The sequence below is a fragment of the Hevea brasiliensis genome, chromosome 7 (assembly GCF_030052815.1).
Source record: "Hevea brasiliensis isolate MT/VB/25A 57/8 chromosome 7, ASM3005281v1, whole genome shotgun sequence".
Classification (NCBI taxonomy): domain Eukaryota; kingdom Viridiplantae; phylum Streptophyta; class Magnoliopsida; order Malpighiales; family Euphorbiaceae; genus Hevea; species Hevea brasiliensis.
In genome coordinates, this window is record NC_079499.1 from 2126890 (window position 1) to 2143658 (window position 16769).

The 16769-nt window shown below is 32.6% G+C and overlaps 2 protein-coding genes across 2 annotated transcripts; one reads left to right on the forward strand and one right to left on the reverse strand.

Moving 5' to 3' along the window:
- Window positions 1–2833: 2833 nt before the first annotated feature.
- LOC110655476 (protein WVD2-like 7) lies at window positions 2834–6631 on the forward strand. Its single transcript, XM_021811783.2, has 8 exons — window positions 2834–3411; window positions 4077–4667; window positions 4740–5054; window positions 5190–5251; window positions 5334–5408; window positions 5739–5841; window positions 5928–5999; window positions 6086–6631. Exons 1-8 carry the CDS (start codon window positions 3343–3345, stop codon window positions 6290–6292), a joined length of 1494 nt encoding a protein of 497 aa, XP_021667475.1. The 5' UTR covers window positions 2834–3342; the 3' UTR covers window positions 6293–6631.
- Window positions 6632–7003: 372 nt separating this feature from the next.
- Window positions 7004–11802, reverse strand: LOC110655475 (two-component response regulator ARR11). Its single transcript, XM_021811781.2, has 5 exons — window positions 11665–11802; window positions 9228–9380; window positions 8719–9105; window positions 8457–8533; window positions 7004–8347 (listed from the first exon to the last, which is right to left on the reverse strand). Exons 1-5 carry the CDS (start codon window positions 11792–11794, stop codon window positions 7334–7336), a joined length of 1761 nt encoding a protein of 586 aa, XP_021667473.1. The 5' UTR covers window positions 11795–11802; the 3' UTR covers window positions 7004–7333.
- Window positions 11803–16769: the final 4967 nt, after the last annotated feature.

The following is a 16769-nucleotide window of genomic DNA, read 5'->3' on the forward strand; positions in this document are numbered from 1 at the left end:
TGTTTGGGCAGTTTTTGCAAAAATGATCAATAATAAGGACTAAATTGAAATTTTGCGTATTGTGATGGATGACTGATTTGATGGGCCCAGGAGGGGCTGTGTGATGTGATTGAGTTGTGGATATATGGATTGTGAGTATAGAAGTGTATTTTGAGCCCTTTTGCAGGTTGGGTAGGTCCTAGGTATAGGGGAGACTCTGCCGGATTTTCGGCACGACTTATGACGTATTGGTCTTTTTCTTTGTTTGTATTGAGTCAAATTTATTAAATGATTGTAATAAAAATTGTCAGGTGAGCCGGGACAGCCTTCTTCCTCCGCCCAGCCGCCTCAGTGACCACCGTCAAGTCTGTGAGTAGAATATTAATTTTAATTGTAATTTCGATATTATTATATGTTCAAGCATGCCCATGCATCACTTATATGCATATATTTATGTAGTTAAACTCTAGGCACGATTTATGTTGCATTCATAACTGTTGATGTGCCATGGATGTTGTTGTGGTAATTTGGAGCAGTGTGCGTGCGTTGGCGTGCGTGTGATGTGGTGTGGACTATGGATAGGACGGGGTAGTCACGGCTTGAGTAATTCGCTGGGACCCGATCCTTCGAGGGGTAGTCACGGCTTGAGTAATTCGCTGAGACCCTCGATTTGGTTATTAAGTGGAAGTCCGAGCTTGAGTAATTCGCTGGCATCAGGTTGGATTTAAGAGAGCTGTATAGGGGATCAGCTCCCATATGTTATGATTGATACTACAGGGTGTGTGAGTGCTCCAAATTACCTTTTTGATGCTATGATGTGAATTTATTGCTGATGTTGCACTTCATTCCACAGGTTGCATTAGTTTTAGATAGTTATAGAGATTATGGTTAAAATTGATATTTTACTCTCTGAGTCAAACGCTCACTCCTATTCAAAAATTTTTACAGGCCACAGAAGGATATTTTTTTGAGGTTAACCTACTTTCTCCATCGCAGGTCAATTATTACTGTTTGTATAAACTTGTTAAATCTTAGAATTTCCGCATGTGTTAGAAATGTTTATTTGATTTGGGTCTGTAAACTAAATTATTATTTTGGGACCTGTAAACTTAATATGCTATGCATATTTGATGGATTGGATGAGGGAGCTGAGCTCCCATTTATTATTATGTTGATGAGTATGTGGAGGGTGAGCTGAGCTCCCCAATTGACTATATATTGTGTTTATAGGTCGGGTGAGCCGAAAACTCCCCGTTGGTAAGTCCATTTTATGGCCGGACTCTGTCCGTTTGTTTTCTTGAAATTGGGCCCAACTGGGCCTTAAAGTTGGGTTAATGAACAGTTAGGCTTACTACGGGCCTCGGGGGCTTTAGGCTGGCCCAGGTCCTAGTGCCGGACCGGTCGTGACAATAGCTTTTAAATCAAATATTTATATAAGATTCATATAAAATCAACTAAATTATACATATAGTTGAAAAATAAATATACAAATCTCAATATAAATATTTAGTTTAAGAGCCATTAAGTTTCTAATAATAAATAATAAAATTTTTAAAAAATAATTAAAATAATATTTCTATTTTTATTAAAGTGAAAATTTTTTCAGTTTGTTTTGATAAATATTTTCTTTTAATTTTTTTTAGAAATTTGGAGGACTTAAAGCGCTTGGAGAGAATCCTTCTTTAATAGATCTTATGGCAATGTGTTTATAGGTTTTTCTCATTTATATATCTCTCATTCATTTTTTTTTAATATAAAATCTTATATTTACATATTTCCAATATTTTTCTTATTTAAAATTAAACTGCAAGTATATATAGCTTAAAGTTTTATGAAATCCATTACTTAAAGCAATTTATAAAGTAATAAGACATCTATCTATTAAAATTATTCCAATTTTTGTCTAGAAATAAAAAAAAACTCCATTTTTATTTTATTATAAATCTATTTTGTTATCAAAATTTAAATGTTTTTAAAAAAGAAATTAAAAGAAATCGTTACCTTATGTTGAAATTTGAAATACGATATTTAAATTTAATATATATATATATATATATATATATTAATCTCATAAATAATAATAAATATCTTATATAAATTTAAAATTTTCAATGATATTATTTCAAATTCATATTTAAAAATTCTTAATAAGTAAAATAATAAAATTAAAAATTCAAATTTGTCAAAAAAAAATAAATTAAAATTTCTTATTTTAAATTTTGATATCCAGCAATGAAATTCATTGCTTAAGGCAATTTATAAAGTTACTAAAACTATTCCATTTTTTATAAAAAAAAAAAAGAAAAAATTCCATTTTTATTTTATTTTAAATCCATTTCACTATCAAAATTTAAATTTTTTTTAGAAAGAAATTAAAAGGAATCACTGTATCTTAATGGACTAACCACAAAAGGAAACACCTTTGACCACAGGATTTTGAAATGGATTTCGGATAGCAACCCATTCACATTAACCCTTTGATTGCTCAATCTTCTGAGTTTTCTCAAAGATTTTTACTAGCATTTATAAAACTTTCTTGATTTTTATTGCAACAAATGCTAGGTTTATTATGAAAACTTCAATGAAAAACTAGGTAGAAGAATGAGAATGGTGAATTAGAATCAGGCTTCACTCATGCACGTGTCCTCAATGATTGCAGACAAAAGCCGTTGCTAAATCGCTATTACATGACTGGATTTGTCTGCCTTGCTCAAATTCAAAAGAAATGGTGGACCATACCAAAATAAGCTAATATAATAAAGTCTTGCAGATTCTCTCTACCCACAATTCCTATATTAACCAAATCAAGAAAAGGAAAACTAGACGTTAGAAGGAAGGTTTACCCGCATGGGGTCCCACCAAAAATTTCAAGAATTTCAGATGCATCCCCTCCTCTCTATATTTTGCAGAAAAAGAAAATGGAAAAGATTCATACGGAACAGAAAAATCAGTATCCAAAGAAAGAATTATGAATATACAGTACACAGATCACAACCAGAAATATAAATGAAAAGCTGTGGACTTTAAAGGCAAACAAAAACGCCCACACACTAAAGCTTCTTCCTTTCTCTGCAAATCTCAGTCACCTAAACGCTCCCTCCCCCCCCTCTCTCTCTCTCTCTCTCTCTCTCTGTTTTTCTTGCCTGGACATGCAAAGAACCCAATTGAGACACTGAAGAGTTTTCCATTAGAAAGTGAAAGAAAGAGTGGAGTGAGATCCCTTGAAGAGTTTTCCATAGAACGACCAGAGGGTTTGATAAACATATAAACAATATTAAGCAAAGCTATAACCAGCAGTATCAAGCTAAAGGAGAGAAAAAAGGGGTTTTGAGAAGAGAAGGGCTTTATATACTGTAAAGTGAGATGGCTGAACCAACTTGTCTTATGAGATCATTTTCTCATCCATCTAATGCTTCCCGTGAAGCCAAACAGGTTAGTCCATAAAAAACTTTCTTCATGTTAATGTTTAATTAATGAAATTTTCATGTTCTCTAGTAATATTTCATGGGTTTTGGTTTAGTTCTTGCTATTTTGCTTTGAAACCGTTCTAGGACGATTCGTGAGTTTTCCTTTAACAGACTGTCTTCTCGACTATGATTAATGCCTTGAAACCCGTAATAAAAGAAGTTACTTTCAGCTGTTTCTTTTATTTTCTTTCAATGTTTCTCAAGAACCAAACGGGGAAGAATTATTTGGGTGTTTGACGTTTTGCGGGTACATAATTTCATTTTTTTTTTCCATCCCTCGTATATTTGCTTAAATGTTGCTGGTTAGTGCCTTTTGTTTTGTTTCATACTCCTAGACATATTCTGATTAATATTGATGATGGCCATTTTATTGGACACAGTTGGATTGATTTTTGTGATTGCCTTTCTTTTCTTTATTAACATTATTTTGAGTTTTATTTTTCTTGTGATCAGTAGATTGTAACATTAACCACTTGATTTGGTTATAGCATCAAGGGTAAACTTTTTGGTCTTCTTATTAAGAAACGTACAAATCTTGAAATTTCCTTACAGTTCTGTGTTGATCGTTTTTTGGATTTCAGTAACATTAAAATCCCACCAATGTAACCTGCTAAAGATGTTGGATTGCAGGGTGACCCCCTACGAGCCCTAACAGAATCGATCTCGTTTGGGAGATTTATGTCAGAATCTTTAGCTTGGGAAAAATGGTCAACCTTCTCGCAAAACCGCTACTTAGAAGAAGTTGAGCAGTTTTCCAAGCCAGGTTCTGTTGCTCAAAAGAGAGCTTATTTTGAAGCTCATTACAAGAAGAGAGCTGCCATGAAAGCAGCAGCCTTGCTTGAGCAAGCAAATGCTGCTGTAAATAATGCCTGTCAAGTAGAAATTGCAGCTAATAGTGTTCCTGGAGTAGAAATTGCTGAAGAAACTCACAGTGACAGTCCTATGGATTCTGCCTTGGCTGAGGCAACCAGTGATGTTGTAGTGAATATGCAACAGGAAAAAGGTGTCCTTGACCCACCTCATTCTGCTGATGTAAATGCATTTTATCTGGGTGGTGAAAACGAAAATTTACAAACTGCAATGGTGGAAAGAGCTGAAGAGGTAATAGAAGAGAAGGTTGAGGTGGAGAACCCTATTCAGGAGGAAAATTCAAAGCAGCTTGATAATGCTGAGGACTGTGACAAGATTGTGGCCTTACCAGAAGACAAAATTCCCAAGAAGGTAAAAAGTGTCACTTTATGCCTTGTTCTTTCATATATCCCATTAACTCTGTTTTACTACCATTTCAATCAGGAACCTGTAGAGAAGTTGAATTTGGCTTTACCAAGTAATAAAAGACAATTGAATTCGTCATTAAAATCAAGTCAGAGCAGAGCCTCCAAACTCCCAAAGTCTTCTAGCAAACTGGTCAGTTCCACACAACTGAAAGGTGGAACAAATGTCCATCCAAACAGCAATAAGTCTGTGGGAGGCTTGATTGATAAAAGGAGATCAACTCCAAAATCTGTCCACATGTCAATCAATTTGGCTCCTCACTCTGGAGAAACCAACAAAAGTTCTGTCAGAATGTTGAAAGAGAGTTCAACTACTACCCAAAATCCAACGAGGGTATTTCCATTCTTTACGTTATACTCTCAGTTGGCTTATGTGCAGTAAACAGATGCACACATTCCTGATCCTGAGTGTTATTCTTAGAAAAATATCTGTCAACTCACCATGATGAATTATGTTTCCGAAATGTAGGCATCTGTTTACGGGATATCAAAGCTTCTTCCTTCGATAAATCGCCAGTCAGAGGATAGAAGGTATTTTGCCCCTAACAAAACCCAGCAGCCGGCCCTTTGTAAATGTTTTTCTTTCATTGACATTTAAGATTTATTCTTACAGAACTCATTCACTATTCAACAAGTCAGTTTCTGGAGGAAAGGTAGTAGGCGGGATATTGCAGGCCCTCTCTGCGGAGTAAGAACTGTACTACCTAAATTTGAAGATGGTTCATGTTTGTGTAGACCTTAAATGCTTACCTTAATAAGCATGTGCTCACTTCTCAACCATTTCTCAGGAATTAGTTGCTATGCTTGCTAAGTGCCTCATTGATATCATATTATGCATATACCTTGAAAGTATAAAAATTAACTTTGAAGTCATGAATCTGCATGCTCATCCCAACAGCTTTTTGTGCATTCATTTTCCTGATATCACTTTCCTTATGGAGCTTACATAATTAGCAACTGAAAAGAAAAGCACTACGTATTCTATGATCTCAATTATCCTAAATTGATTCTATGGCAGCTGCACAAAATCTTCAACTGTGAGTGGAAGCAAAGCACGATCTCCAATTATGTCGTGTCCTTTTAGCTTTAGGAGTGAAGAAAGAGCCGCAAAGCGTAAAGAGGCAAGATTAGAAACTATGGTTCTTTTCATTGACTCCTTGTAAATTTGCCATGGTTTTTGTTACCTTGTTTTCATTTGCTTTGACAGTTCTTTCAGAAGCTTGAAGAGAAAAACAATGCAAAGGAGATGGAGAAAACACATTTGCAAGTGAAATCTAAGGTTGGTTTACATAAAACCTTGTCATAGCACCAATGTGGGAGTTACCTCTGCATGCATTCTAATTTTTGATCCATCATGTATGGCAGATTCCACTGACACGACCTCAATCTCCAATACTTGGAAGAAAACCCTCTTCCAATATGATCCAGAAAACAAATGTTCAGCTTCATCGGAGACCTTCAATCAATGGTGAAAGCTCCAAGCGTATAGTACCAAAAGGTAATTGCTCAGTCACTTTGCTACCAAAGAAGAAAGCACGTGAAAATGCTTCTCCAAATATCCAGCACCCATAGAGAGGAGGGTGCTTCAAGAAAGCATCAATAGAAGGTGATTGTGTAGATTTTATTTTGCAATTACACACTACAGGGAAGAAAAATAATATTGTGATGACAGTGAGATTTAGATTAGGGGAATGTTAGTGGAGAGAATGGTTTTTTCAAGGGCTGCTTTAAACATCCAACAAAATTTGACGCTTGTTCTTTTCTTTCTCTCTATGGATGTGCCAACGTAGAAAAGCAGTCTTGGGAAGGTGATAGAATACATTACTTTTGTATCCAGGGTTGACATTATCGTTATATGACTGCTTGTAAAAAGTTATGTGCGTTTTATGAAATTGTGAATGATTAGCTTTCCATTATTATTACATAGTTTTACCATGCTTCTGAGTCCTGAGCCAAATATGGAGATGCTTTAATGCAAAGTCCGAGTCCTTGAGGGAAATTTTCTTAGCATATTGGCAGGAAGAGTTGACAGATTTTTCTGTTTTCTACTTTAATCCTCTGCTCTCCCTGATTTTTGCTCTCGTATTTTATATTAGAAAAAATTCAAATTTGAAAGTTAGAACCTATCAGGTATAGGGTTGTTTAGGCAGATCTTAATGCCATAAATAGTTTATATGAAGATCAAAGATTGTGTTTGCTACCGCATTGTCAGGATTAGTCCTTTCCCGAGTCTCTTAATGCCTTCAATATGCAGTTGTCTAGCAGAATGAATACATAGCGACATTTGCAACAAGATGATATATTTAACTTCTAGTGGCTCATGACCTTCACTTACAAAATTTCCAAGGAATAATGACAGTCGCCGCATGCATCCATGTGCATGCTCCCTTTAATCAAACATCATACAAACATATACAACACTACTAATGAAGTCGCATGTTACAGAAACCTGAAGAAGCAAGCTTATTATGCTTAATATATGTTTCAACTTCCAAGACCCTGACTGTCCAGGAAATAATGTCCCAATCTACAGGAGTTTCAAACACCCCTCTTGATGGCTTGGTCATCTATTTTAGATAGGAAATGATGAAGTTTATGGAAGGTGGAGCAAGGTTATGCTATAAACAAACCTTGCTCTATTAGAGGATATTCTGTTGGGTCATAGAGATTCTCGTAGTCAAACCTCACCGCATCATACAAGTATGTTGGAGCATCAGCAATAAGCCCCGGATCACAGTACTCAGGAAACTCAATGTTTTGGAGTCCAAGATTCATAGCATAACAATCACCTTGAACCCAACAGACCTGAAGATCATCATCCAATGTTGCAAAAGGTGACAGTCCCCAATTTATATTCTTTTGGGTTGACTCCAAGTCCGATATGCAACTCGAATAGGAGGTCTGGTTTTTCATGCTTGATGTATTGATGGAAATGGGATCGAAAGCTTGATGACTTGCCGCATGGGTCTTGGTTTGAACATGACTAGTTTCAATTGTGCTTCCTATTGAACTTGCTAGGCTGGCATTGTTCCTGCATTCGTCATTCAAAGGCTTAATTTTGACAGAGCCTATATCTCTTTCAGTTACAGAAGATCCAGAAATAATGGGCGGAGCCGGCTGTGGATAATCAGCTTGAATGCGCTGCTGTTTACCAGGTAGTGTTAGCTGGCTAAGCCCATCATCTAAATGGAGTGGCTTAGGTTCTTGCTTGAGTTGAGTTTGCGGAACTTCACACCATGAAAACCTTGTTGGGAAGTTTGAATCAAATTCTGCAAAGTTTACTTCTGATCCTGGAGAAATAAAAGAATGACCAAATTCCATTTGTGAACTCTTGGGCTTACGAGAATCAGGAACTTCAAAACTTAAAGCTCCTTTGGGTTCTGCAGCACTCTTTGAGACAATTCCCTTTCTTTCACTGTCATGGCTTCTAGGCTCCGTATTTTGGACAAGTAAACTATTTCCTGGAAATCCATAGCTGCGATTTGCAACATCAAGCTGTTGCTTGTTGATCGAGTTCTGAGTACCAAAACTACCAGCAGAATCTCTCAAAGGTGAGTCTGAATGCTTTATCCCATCAAGAGAGACAGTATCTTCCCTCTGCAATCTACTCAAATAGAGACGGTATTTCTGCGTTAAGGGAAAACCTTTCAAGTGAGAATTCATACTGCTCAAGAATCAATAAAATTCATAGAGAATTCATACTGTTTAACATTAAACAAGGATGTGAGTGCAATACCTGCAAGTGGCTTGCAACATTTTCTCTTGTCAACCATGGTACATTCATCAAGTCAAGGATTTTCTTTGGACCAACTTCTGCCAAACAGACATTACATAACATGGCTCCATGTAAGCATGGTAAAGATGCATGCTATAACATCGAAAACCACATAAATGACAAAATTAGGTTAAAAACTTTTTGTCAACATGTGAAGATTCACAATTCATTATCATGATCCAGTGACCAAAATTTTGGAATCAAATATATAACTGATACTTACTATCAAATCCTATCTGATTTACAGCTTTGACAAATTTCTGATGAAGGTCTACTGACCAAACTACTCTGGCTTTCTTTGTGGAAGAATTGTCACCAGGATCTTTGTCATCATGTTTGCCTTCAATATCTTTTCTTTTCTTGACTGAAGTCAGATCTTCTCCACAAACCAAGTGACCATCATCGGGCAGATCTAATCCATTTCTAGTCATCTGGATAGTTTCCATTCCTTCAAGAATTTCAATGTCTCTTACCTCATTTATTTTCTTTCTGAATACATGCTGCCATATATTCCGAAGTTCTTTCATTCGTATTGGCTTAAGAAGATAATCACAGGCTCCATGCTGAACGCCTTTCATAACCCGGCTCGTTTCGCCATCAACAGACATCACTGCAAAGTGACATGAATACCTTTAGCCAGAAGGATACTTCCAATAAATATAAGAAAAAAAAAATGAGGAAAGATTTTGGCATTCAAGATGAAAGTCCACATGTTAATGGCAAAGAACTGACTGATTACAGGAAGATCCATCTCCAGTCCAACATGTTCTAGAAGTTTAAAACCATCCATGTCAGGCATGTTGACATCACTGATCACGATGTCATATCCATCTTTCCTCTCACGAAGCAAGTGCAGAGCATCTCTTGCTAAAGCACATGTGGTCACTGAACAACACAAAAGCATTCCAAAGGGGAAAAATCAAAAACTCAATGTTATGGTAATGTGGGTTAGAAAGCTAAACACATTGTTACACAAACAAATATGATCCTATATTACTTCCATTCAAAAAGCAAAATTATTGTCATGAGGAATATGAACCAGAAAAGATGACAGAAAGTTTGGTCAGGGTAAAGATATTCAGATGCACCAGAAGAAATACCTTTGAGGACCCACATGGATACTAGAAAGTTGAAAGGCATAAACCAAATTTACTGAAGCAGTTAAAAAGCACTAGAAAGCATTGCACCAATGAAATTCTGAGGCACACGCACCAAATCAAGCATGTAAAATTTAATGAATTAAAAATATACTGTTCAATCTAATCTCACTTAACCCTAACAAAATATACTGTTCAATCTAAATTCTGATGCACACAAACCAACTCAATCATGTAAAATTTAACGAAATAAAAATATACTGTTCAATCTAATCTCACTTAAGCCTAACAAACTATACTGTTCAATCTAAATTCTGACGCGCACACACCAACTCAAGCATTTAGACTGTTCAATCTAATCTCACTTAAGCCTAACAAAGCCAGAGGTATTATCATAATTTGATCAGATCTCTAGCAGCAATGTTCATACATATTTCAGTAGGTAAAGGAATGGTAGCAAGGCTGCAGGAGAGAGAGCTTATGTGCCAATGCTATGGACAGAGTTACATGAATCAATATGTACCAGGAATCCAACATACCATCAGTAAAAGATGCTAACTATTATTAATACACATCAATAGGTTCAGTAAAATGCTTTATCAGTCCTCACAGCAATTGAATTATTAATTTCCTTTTTCTTTTAGAATTGTTTTTCTAGGTTGTATTATTCAAATGGCAATGATGTACACCTCAAGAATGTACAACCTTTTATAGAGCTTATTTTTATCAGGCAACGCATGACTTGCTAAGAACTTGATTGTAGTGGCCTCTACCAAAAATATGTGCTAATCTTGAAAGTTAACAAGGTGTACCATTTGTGTAAAACTGAAGCCCTAATGTCCATCACTTATAAGACTCGTTAGTTCTCTAGCGCAGAAATCAAATTAATGTAGTTGACTCGATCTTATCCAACATTTGAGCCTCAAACCTACAGTTAAGTTGAGAAATAATTACATGGGAAGTACTTGAATTTTTTAATATTTTTTCATCGAGTCTACAATTTTGTTCTCCAATTAAGTAGTTGAGCTTTTCTTAAAATGCATCAATATCGTTCAAATTGGATGAGACATAAACACGTTATCCAATTAGAATTTGGTCTGATTCATGAACCTTATAATTTACCCAGCTCATGACAAACAATTTCAGTTTATTAATCTAGCCAACTACAGAAAACAAGGGCAAATCTTTATAGAGTAGCACGACAAGTCTAATGATAAGAAATTCACATAATGAACTTATAAAGTTGCATGAGAAAGCATTTCATCGTCCTTGAGATTTCCTAACATAATACTTGTAATTTAGAGAAGTTATCTTCAAACGCTTGCAGAAGTGCATCAATACGACTTGCAGTCTAACTCATCCATGCCTCCATTTCAAGAAATGGAGACGTAGGAAAGGTCAAAAATTACAACCAGTGATGGGAATAAATATATTTCTTTATCCACTCCAAGATGACTATCAACAGTCAAATTTCCACAAAAAACCAAAATCCTTCGCAGCTATTCAAGTTTTATAAAATTCTCAATGATAAGTGCCGGTTTATGATGACCATGCTTTCACCTAACAAAATCCACGAATTAATTCTCAAATAATACAAAAAAAAAAATCCCACAAATACGCTGCAAAAATATTTAAAAACAACATGAATAGCATTCACAAACCCCGACTAACATGATTTCATATAGGTTCATGTCACCTTCATGCTTAAACAAGACACATAGCATTCCCAGCGACATAGAAATCATAAATTTCGAACTTCAAATACACTTTTCAACAGGAAAAACAAGCTATCGTAAAGAACCCAAGAAGCAGAACAACAAAGTAGAAACAACATGTTAATGATTACCACCATAGAACAACAAAAAAAAAGAAACTGATGCAGGGAATAATATTGAAGAATAATATTGAAGACTTAGAAGTTTCAAAAACCAATAAAAAAGGAGTTAGGCAGGTTCATATGTAACATTAACGCGGTTCATAATCAACAGTGGCAGTGAAAAGAAGCAAGGTTGATTGACTGTTAACCAATAAGAAACGAAGAACAGAAGGAAGCAGAGGTTGAGTAAATTAACCTTCATAAGAGCACTTTTTGAGCATCTTTTCAAGAATTTTCAACCAGGTGGGATCGTCATCGACAACAAGAACACGGAGACCAGCAGGAAACGCATCGTTTCGAGGGGAAGAGAAACCATTGTCCATCATGGGCCGCTCAGAGTGTTCGTCGAGTGAGATATAGAAAAAAAAGGAGAGAGAGAGAGAGAAGGGGTCTTAAAATGAGGAGACTATGAAGATTTTAATTTGTCTGCTTGGGTTTTAGAGAAGAAAGAGCGAGAAAGTGAAAGAAAATTAAAAAAAAAAAAAGAGAAATGGAAACAGAAAAAGAAAGAAACAAAGAACGCGCAAGCGAATATTGGTGCCCGCGGCTGTGGCGCGCACGTTAGCCTCCAACCAGCTTCTTCCTTTGACTGGACAAGCCGGTTGCCCTTTCGGCTTCCTTTTCTGTACTTGAAATTGTTAAAATAATTAATTTAAAAGTGAAAAACTAATATTTTTACATTTTTATTAAAAAATATTACTTTGTTTACCTGTGATTTAGATTGATTTTAAATTGAAACCAGCTGATTTTTTGGCTTGTGAGAACTCGAATCGAAATCTGCTTAAATTTAACCGATTTGAATTAGATTTTAATCTCATTTATAATCATTTTCAGTTCTATTTTTTATGATTGTAATTCTGATTGGCGTTAATCAAGCCACATTTTTGTTATAAATTTTGAATTAATATTATTTATTGTAATTGGTGGAAATAAAATTGTTTCTTATAATTATTATAACTTCAAACATTAACAAATTTAAAATTTTGTTAGTAATAGACAAATATGCTATTATGTGCGCAAAATCAAAATAAAAATTTTAATTTTTTTCCTTAATATAATTTTATGATAATAAAATAGTATCTAACTAAATTTACATAGAATCATTCTTATGAAAATAAAACTTAATTAATTTATATTTTTTCATGATATTTATTATTTATAAATTTATTTTTTATTTAATATTTTTTTAATTTTTTAATTCATTATTTTTTAATTATTTTAGGATAAAAATATATTAAGTATAAATTCATATATTTATTATTTTTTATTTATTTTAAATCTTTCTACACATTAAAGACTGAAGATTATATTTTTAAAATCATTAAACTTTAATAAATTAAAATTTTAAAATATGCTAATTAACTTCAAAAATTCATAAAAGTTATAATGTACCTTATATGAGAATGGTCAAAAAATTAAATATGCTTGCACTTAGGGGTGAGCATTATTCAGTTCAAACCGAATAAACTAAATCAAACCGTCTAATTCGGTAATTCGGTTTGATTTTTAAATTAATTTAGTTCGGTTCGTTTTATATTATAAAAATTTTTGTTATTTCTGTTCGGTTCGGTTTTGAAGAGAAAAAAATTAGTTAAACCAAACCGAACTGAATAGTAATTTTATATATTCAAATTGAATCAAATCAAACCCAACTAATTTGAATTATTTATTTTTATGGGGAATTTATGAATTAAATGTATATATATATATATATATATATATTGTTTAATTTTATTGATTAATGGTTATTAGGTTCAAACCAAAGTTAAAATTATACTAAATAACTTGAAAATTAATTCTAAATTAAAAAATAATCAAAAATAAAATCGATCGATTTGAACCGAACCGAACCAAAATAGAGCGATTCGACTCGATTCAGTTTTTCATCCATTTTGGTTCGGTTCGATTCAATTTCTAAAATATATAAATTGTTCATATTTTTTAATATTTGAGGACTCATAAAATAGGTTAATAAAAAATATTTTTTTAATTAAAGAGAAAATTAAATATTTTTAAGGCTCCATTTAAATTTCTATATTTTTTAGCTTTTGGGTAGTAAGGAAAATTAGTCAATAAAAAATATTTTTCTAATTAAAAAAAATTAAGTAATTTTTAAGAAAAATAATTTTCTTTTTTTAAAAGAAAAAATCAATTTTCGATTTCTAAATTTTAATAATTTTCTTAAAATATGAAAACACTTCTACATACATAAAGTAAACACATATTATTAATTTAATATTGTAACCAAATGACAAAAAATATTTTCTTAGAAAATATTTTCACTTTCTAAATTTTTCATAAAAAATATTTTCTAAATTTTTCATAAAAAATATTTTCAATATACAAGTTATTTTACATGAAAAAAATAAAAATTAAATAAAATGATTTTTTCTTTTTAAAAGAAAATTTATTTTTTACGTTTTGATAATTTTATTAAAATATAAAAACAATCATACGTACATAACGTAAGTTTAACATGGCAACTAAATAATAGAAAATATTTTCATAGAAAACGTTTTCTTATAAAATAATTTAGATACAATTTAAAATTAAAAAAAAGAAAACTTTATATAAAAAAGTTGACTAGATGTATCATTGTCATTGCCATTTAGCTATAGAAAGATTGTGATTTACCTTAATATTGCAATAAGGATCATGTTAGTTTGCTTGGACATTAGTAGGAAAACAAAAGGAAGCATAATCCTCTGTGTTTGTGCATTCCCTTTTATGGCATAATATATAAAAGGTTAACATGAGTGTGAATTGAAGAAAGAATGTAGACTTGGGTTGGGATCAAGAACAAGCATAGACAAGACAAGATTTTATTCTTCTCTTTTTTTCTCCTTTTTTTTTTTTTTTAGCATCGCATTTAAATCCATTTTTCATCTCTCAAAGCTTTCAACATTTTCTTTCCCTTTCTAGGATTATGGGCCACCAATGACCAAACATTTCCTATATGTTAATAATTTTATTTTTTTAATATAATTAATTATAATTAAGTCGCAACTCAAAATTTCATAGTTCTTAAAATGATTCAAATGTCACTAAAATAAAATTTAAATTTCTTTTAAAAATATTTTATATGCATTACCAAGTTTATGTTCTCACAACTAGGGGTGTGCAAACGGTCGGTTCGGTTCTGAACCGAACCGAACCGATAAAACCGAAAATCGAAAATAAAAAATTATAAAAACCGAACCGAACCGATTGATAAGAGAAAATCGAATCGAATCGAACAGATAAATATCGGTTCGATTCGATTTTAAACAGATCAAACCAAAATTTATAAAATTTCATATTTTTAACATTAAATCTAAATAATAAAAACATAAAAACAAAAAAAATTAGAAATCAAAACTCAAAAATCTTAAGGTTCGGTTCGGTTTTCTTTGATTTCGGTTCGGTTTGATTCGGTTCGATTCAATTTGGTTCGATTTTTTTTTATTTCCTATATATTAATAATTTTGGTTCGGTTCGATTTTTTTGATTTTTTTATGAAAATAACCGAACCGAACCGATTAATCCGAAATTATCAAAATTATAAATCGAACCGAACCGATTAAATTTTAAAACCGAACCGATTGAACCGAATTAATCGGTTCGGTTCGATTTTTTGGTTTAAACCGAAAACTGCACACCCCTACTCACAACCTTCTACTAAATATATGAAATATAAAAATATAATTATTTTTTCAATAGAGATGGATGATAATTATATTTTCTACTTATAACATCATTGCTATATTAAATTTAAGAATTGAGATTATATAAATATAATATGGATGTCATGTTTGCATAAATATAAGAAAATTTTATATTTGGACAACTATTTTTGGTAAAGGTGATGGAAAGAATTTATATATATTTAAAAAAAAACATATTTAAGAGTTCCAATTAAAAAATTAGTATATTATAGAAAAATCATTCTTACAAACATAATTATATGTATAAAAAAAAGCATGTGTTTAGAAATAAAAAAATTAAAAAAATACTTATTATAAATATGAATCCATTCATATTATTTAATATAATAACACCTTGTGTTTAACGATAATTATTGTTCCACTTTAATTTAATATGATGTATTTTAATTATATATAAGACTTAGAGTAAATTTTTCTCTTCTTGAGTTAATTTTTGAAGTTGAATGAGACTCAACTTATTTTCTCTGTATAGTATCAGAACATACTCTATTTTAAAGTGTTGATCACTCAAAAATGTATCTTTTTGTGAATTTTACACTCCAGATATTCATGGCTCGATGATGATGATGATAATAATAATAATAATAATAATAATAATAATAATAATAATAATAACGTGTTTGAGCCAATTAAAAGAGTGACTTAGATTATTTCAATGGTGATTTTTAGTTTATCTCTATATATACATAAAAGATAAGAAGTGAATGTGGAATTTCAATCTTAATTATATAAACTTATTTAAAAAGGTTAAGTAAATTTAGTTTTAAGTTAATTAATTATAAATTATAATAATGAAAAAGAATAATAGTAAGCATGATATGTGAAATATTCATTGATTATATAAAATTAATATCCAATTAGTACGAAATCAAAAGTTTAATTGTACCTCTTTGTTGCCCTCTTGTGAATGATGCACAAATAGGAATTGTGTTCTGTCACGACCCAACCTATGGGCCGGACCGGCACTAGGACCTGGGCCAGCCTAAAGCCCCCGAGGCCCGTAGTAAGCCTTAACTGTTCATTTACCCAATTCTAAAGCCCATTTGGGCCCAATATCAAGAAAACAAACGGACAGAGTCCGGCCATAAAATGGACTTACCAACGGGGAGTTTTCGACTCACCCGACCTGTAAACACAATATATAGTCAATTGGGGAGCTCAGCTCACCCTCCACATACTCATCAACATAATAATAAATGGGAGCTCAACTCCCTCATCCAATCCATCAAACATGCATAGCATATTAAGTTTACAGGTCCCAAAATAATAATTTAGTTTACAGACCCAAATCAAATAACAATTCTAACACATGCGGAAATTCTAAGATTTAACAAGTTTATACAAACAGTAATAATTGACCTGCGAGGGAGAAAAGCAGGTTAACCAAAATAAAATCCTCCTCAGAGTGAAAAATATTGAACAGAGTGAGCGTTCTACTCGGAGAGTAAAATATCAATTTTAACCATAATCTCTATAACTATCTAAATCTAATGCACTCAGAGAGTGAAATGCAACATCCACATCATTTTCACACCATAACATCAAAAGGTAATTTGGAGCACTCACGCACTCGTAACATCAATCATAATATATGGGA

Bases quoted from the DNA above. Each gene is read 5' to 3' on its own strand.
- LOC110655476 (XM_021811783.2), top strand. From the start codon at position 3,343: ATGGCTGAACCAACTTGTCTTATGAGATCATTTTCTCATCCATCTAAT. The intron at 5,055-5,189 runs GTATTTCCATTC...TCCGAAATGTAG, and splicing joins CTACCCAAAATCCAACGAGG to GCATCTGTTTACGGGATATC. The intron at 6,000-6,085 runs GTTGGTTTACAT...CATGTATGGCAG, and splicing joins ATTTGCAAGTGAAATCTAAG to ATTCCACTGACACGACCTCA.
- LOC110655475 (XM_021811781.2), bottom strand. From the start codon at position 11,794: ATGATGGACAATGGTTTCTCTTCCCCTCGAAACGATGCGTTTCCTGCT. The intron at 9,106-9,227 runs GTCAGTTCTTTG...GTCACTTTGCAG, and splicing joins GATGGATCTTCCTGTAATCA to TGATGTCTGTTGATGGCGAA. The intron at 8,534-8,718 runs GTAAGTATCAGT...TCTGTTTGGCAG, and splicing joins AAATCAGATAGGATTTGATA to AAGTTGGTCCAAAGAAAATC.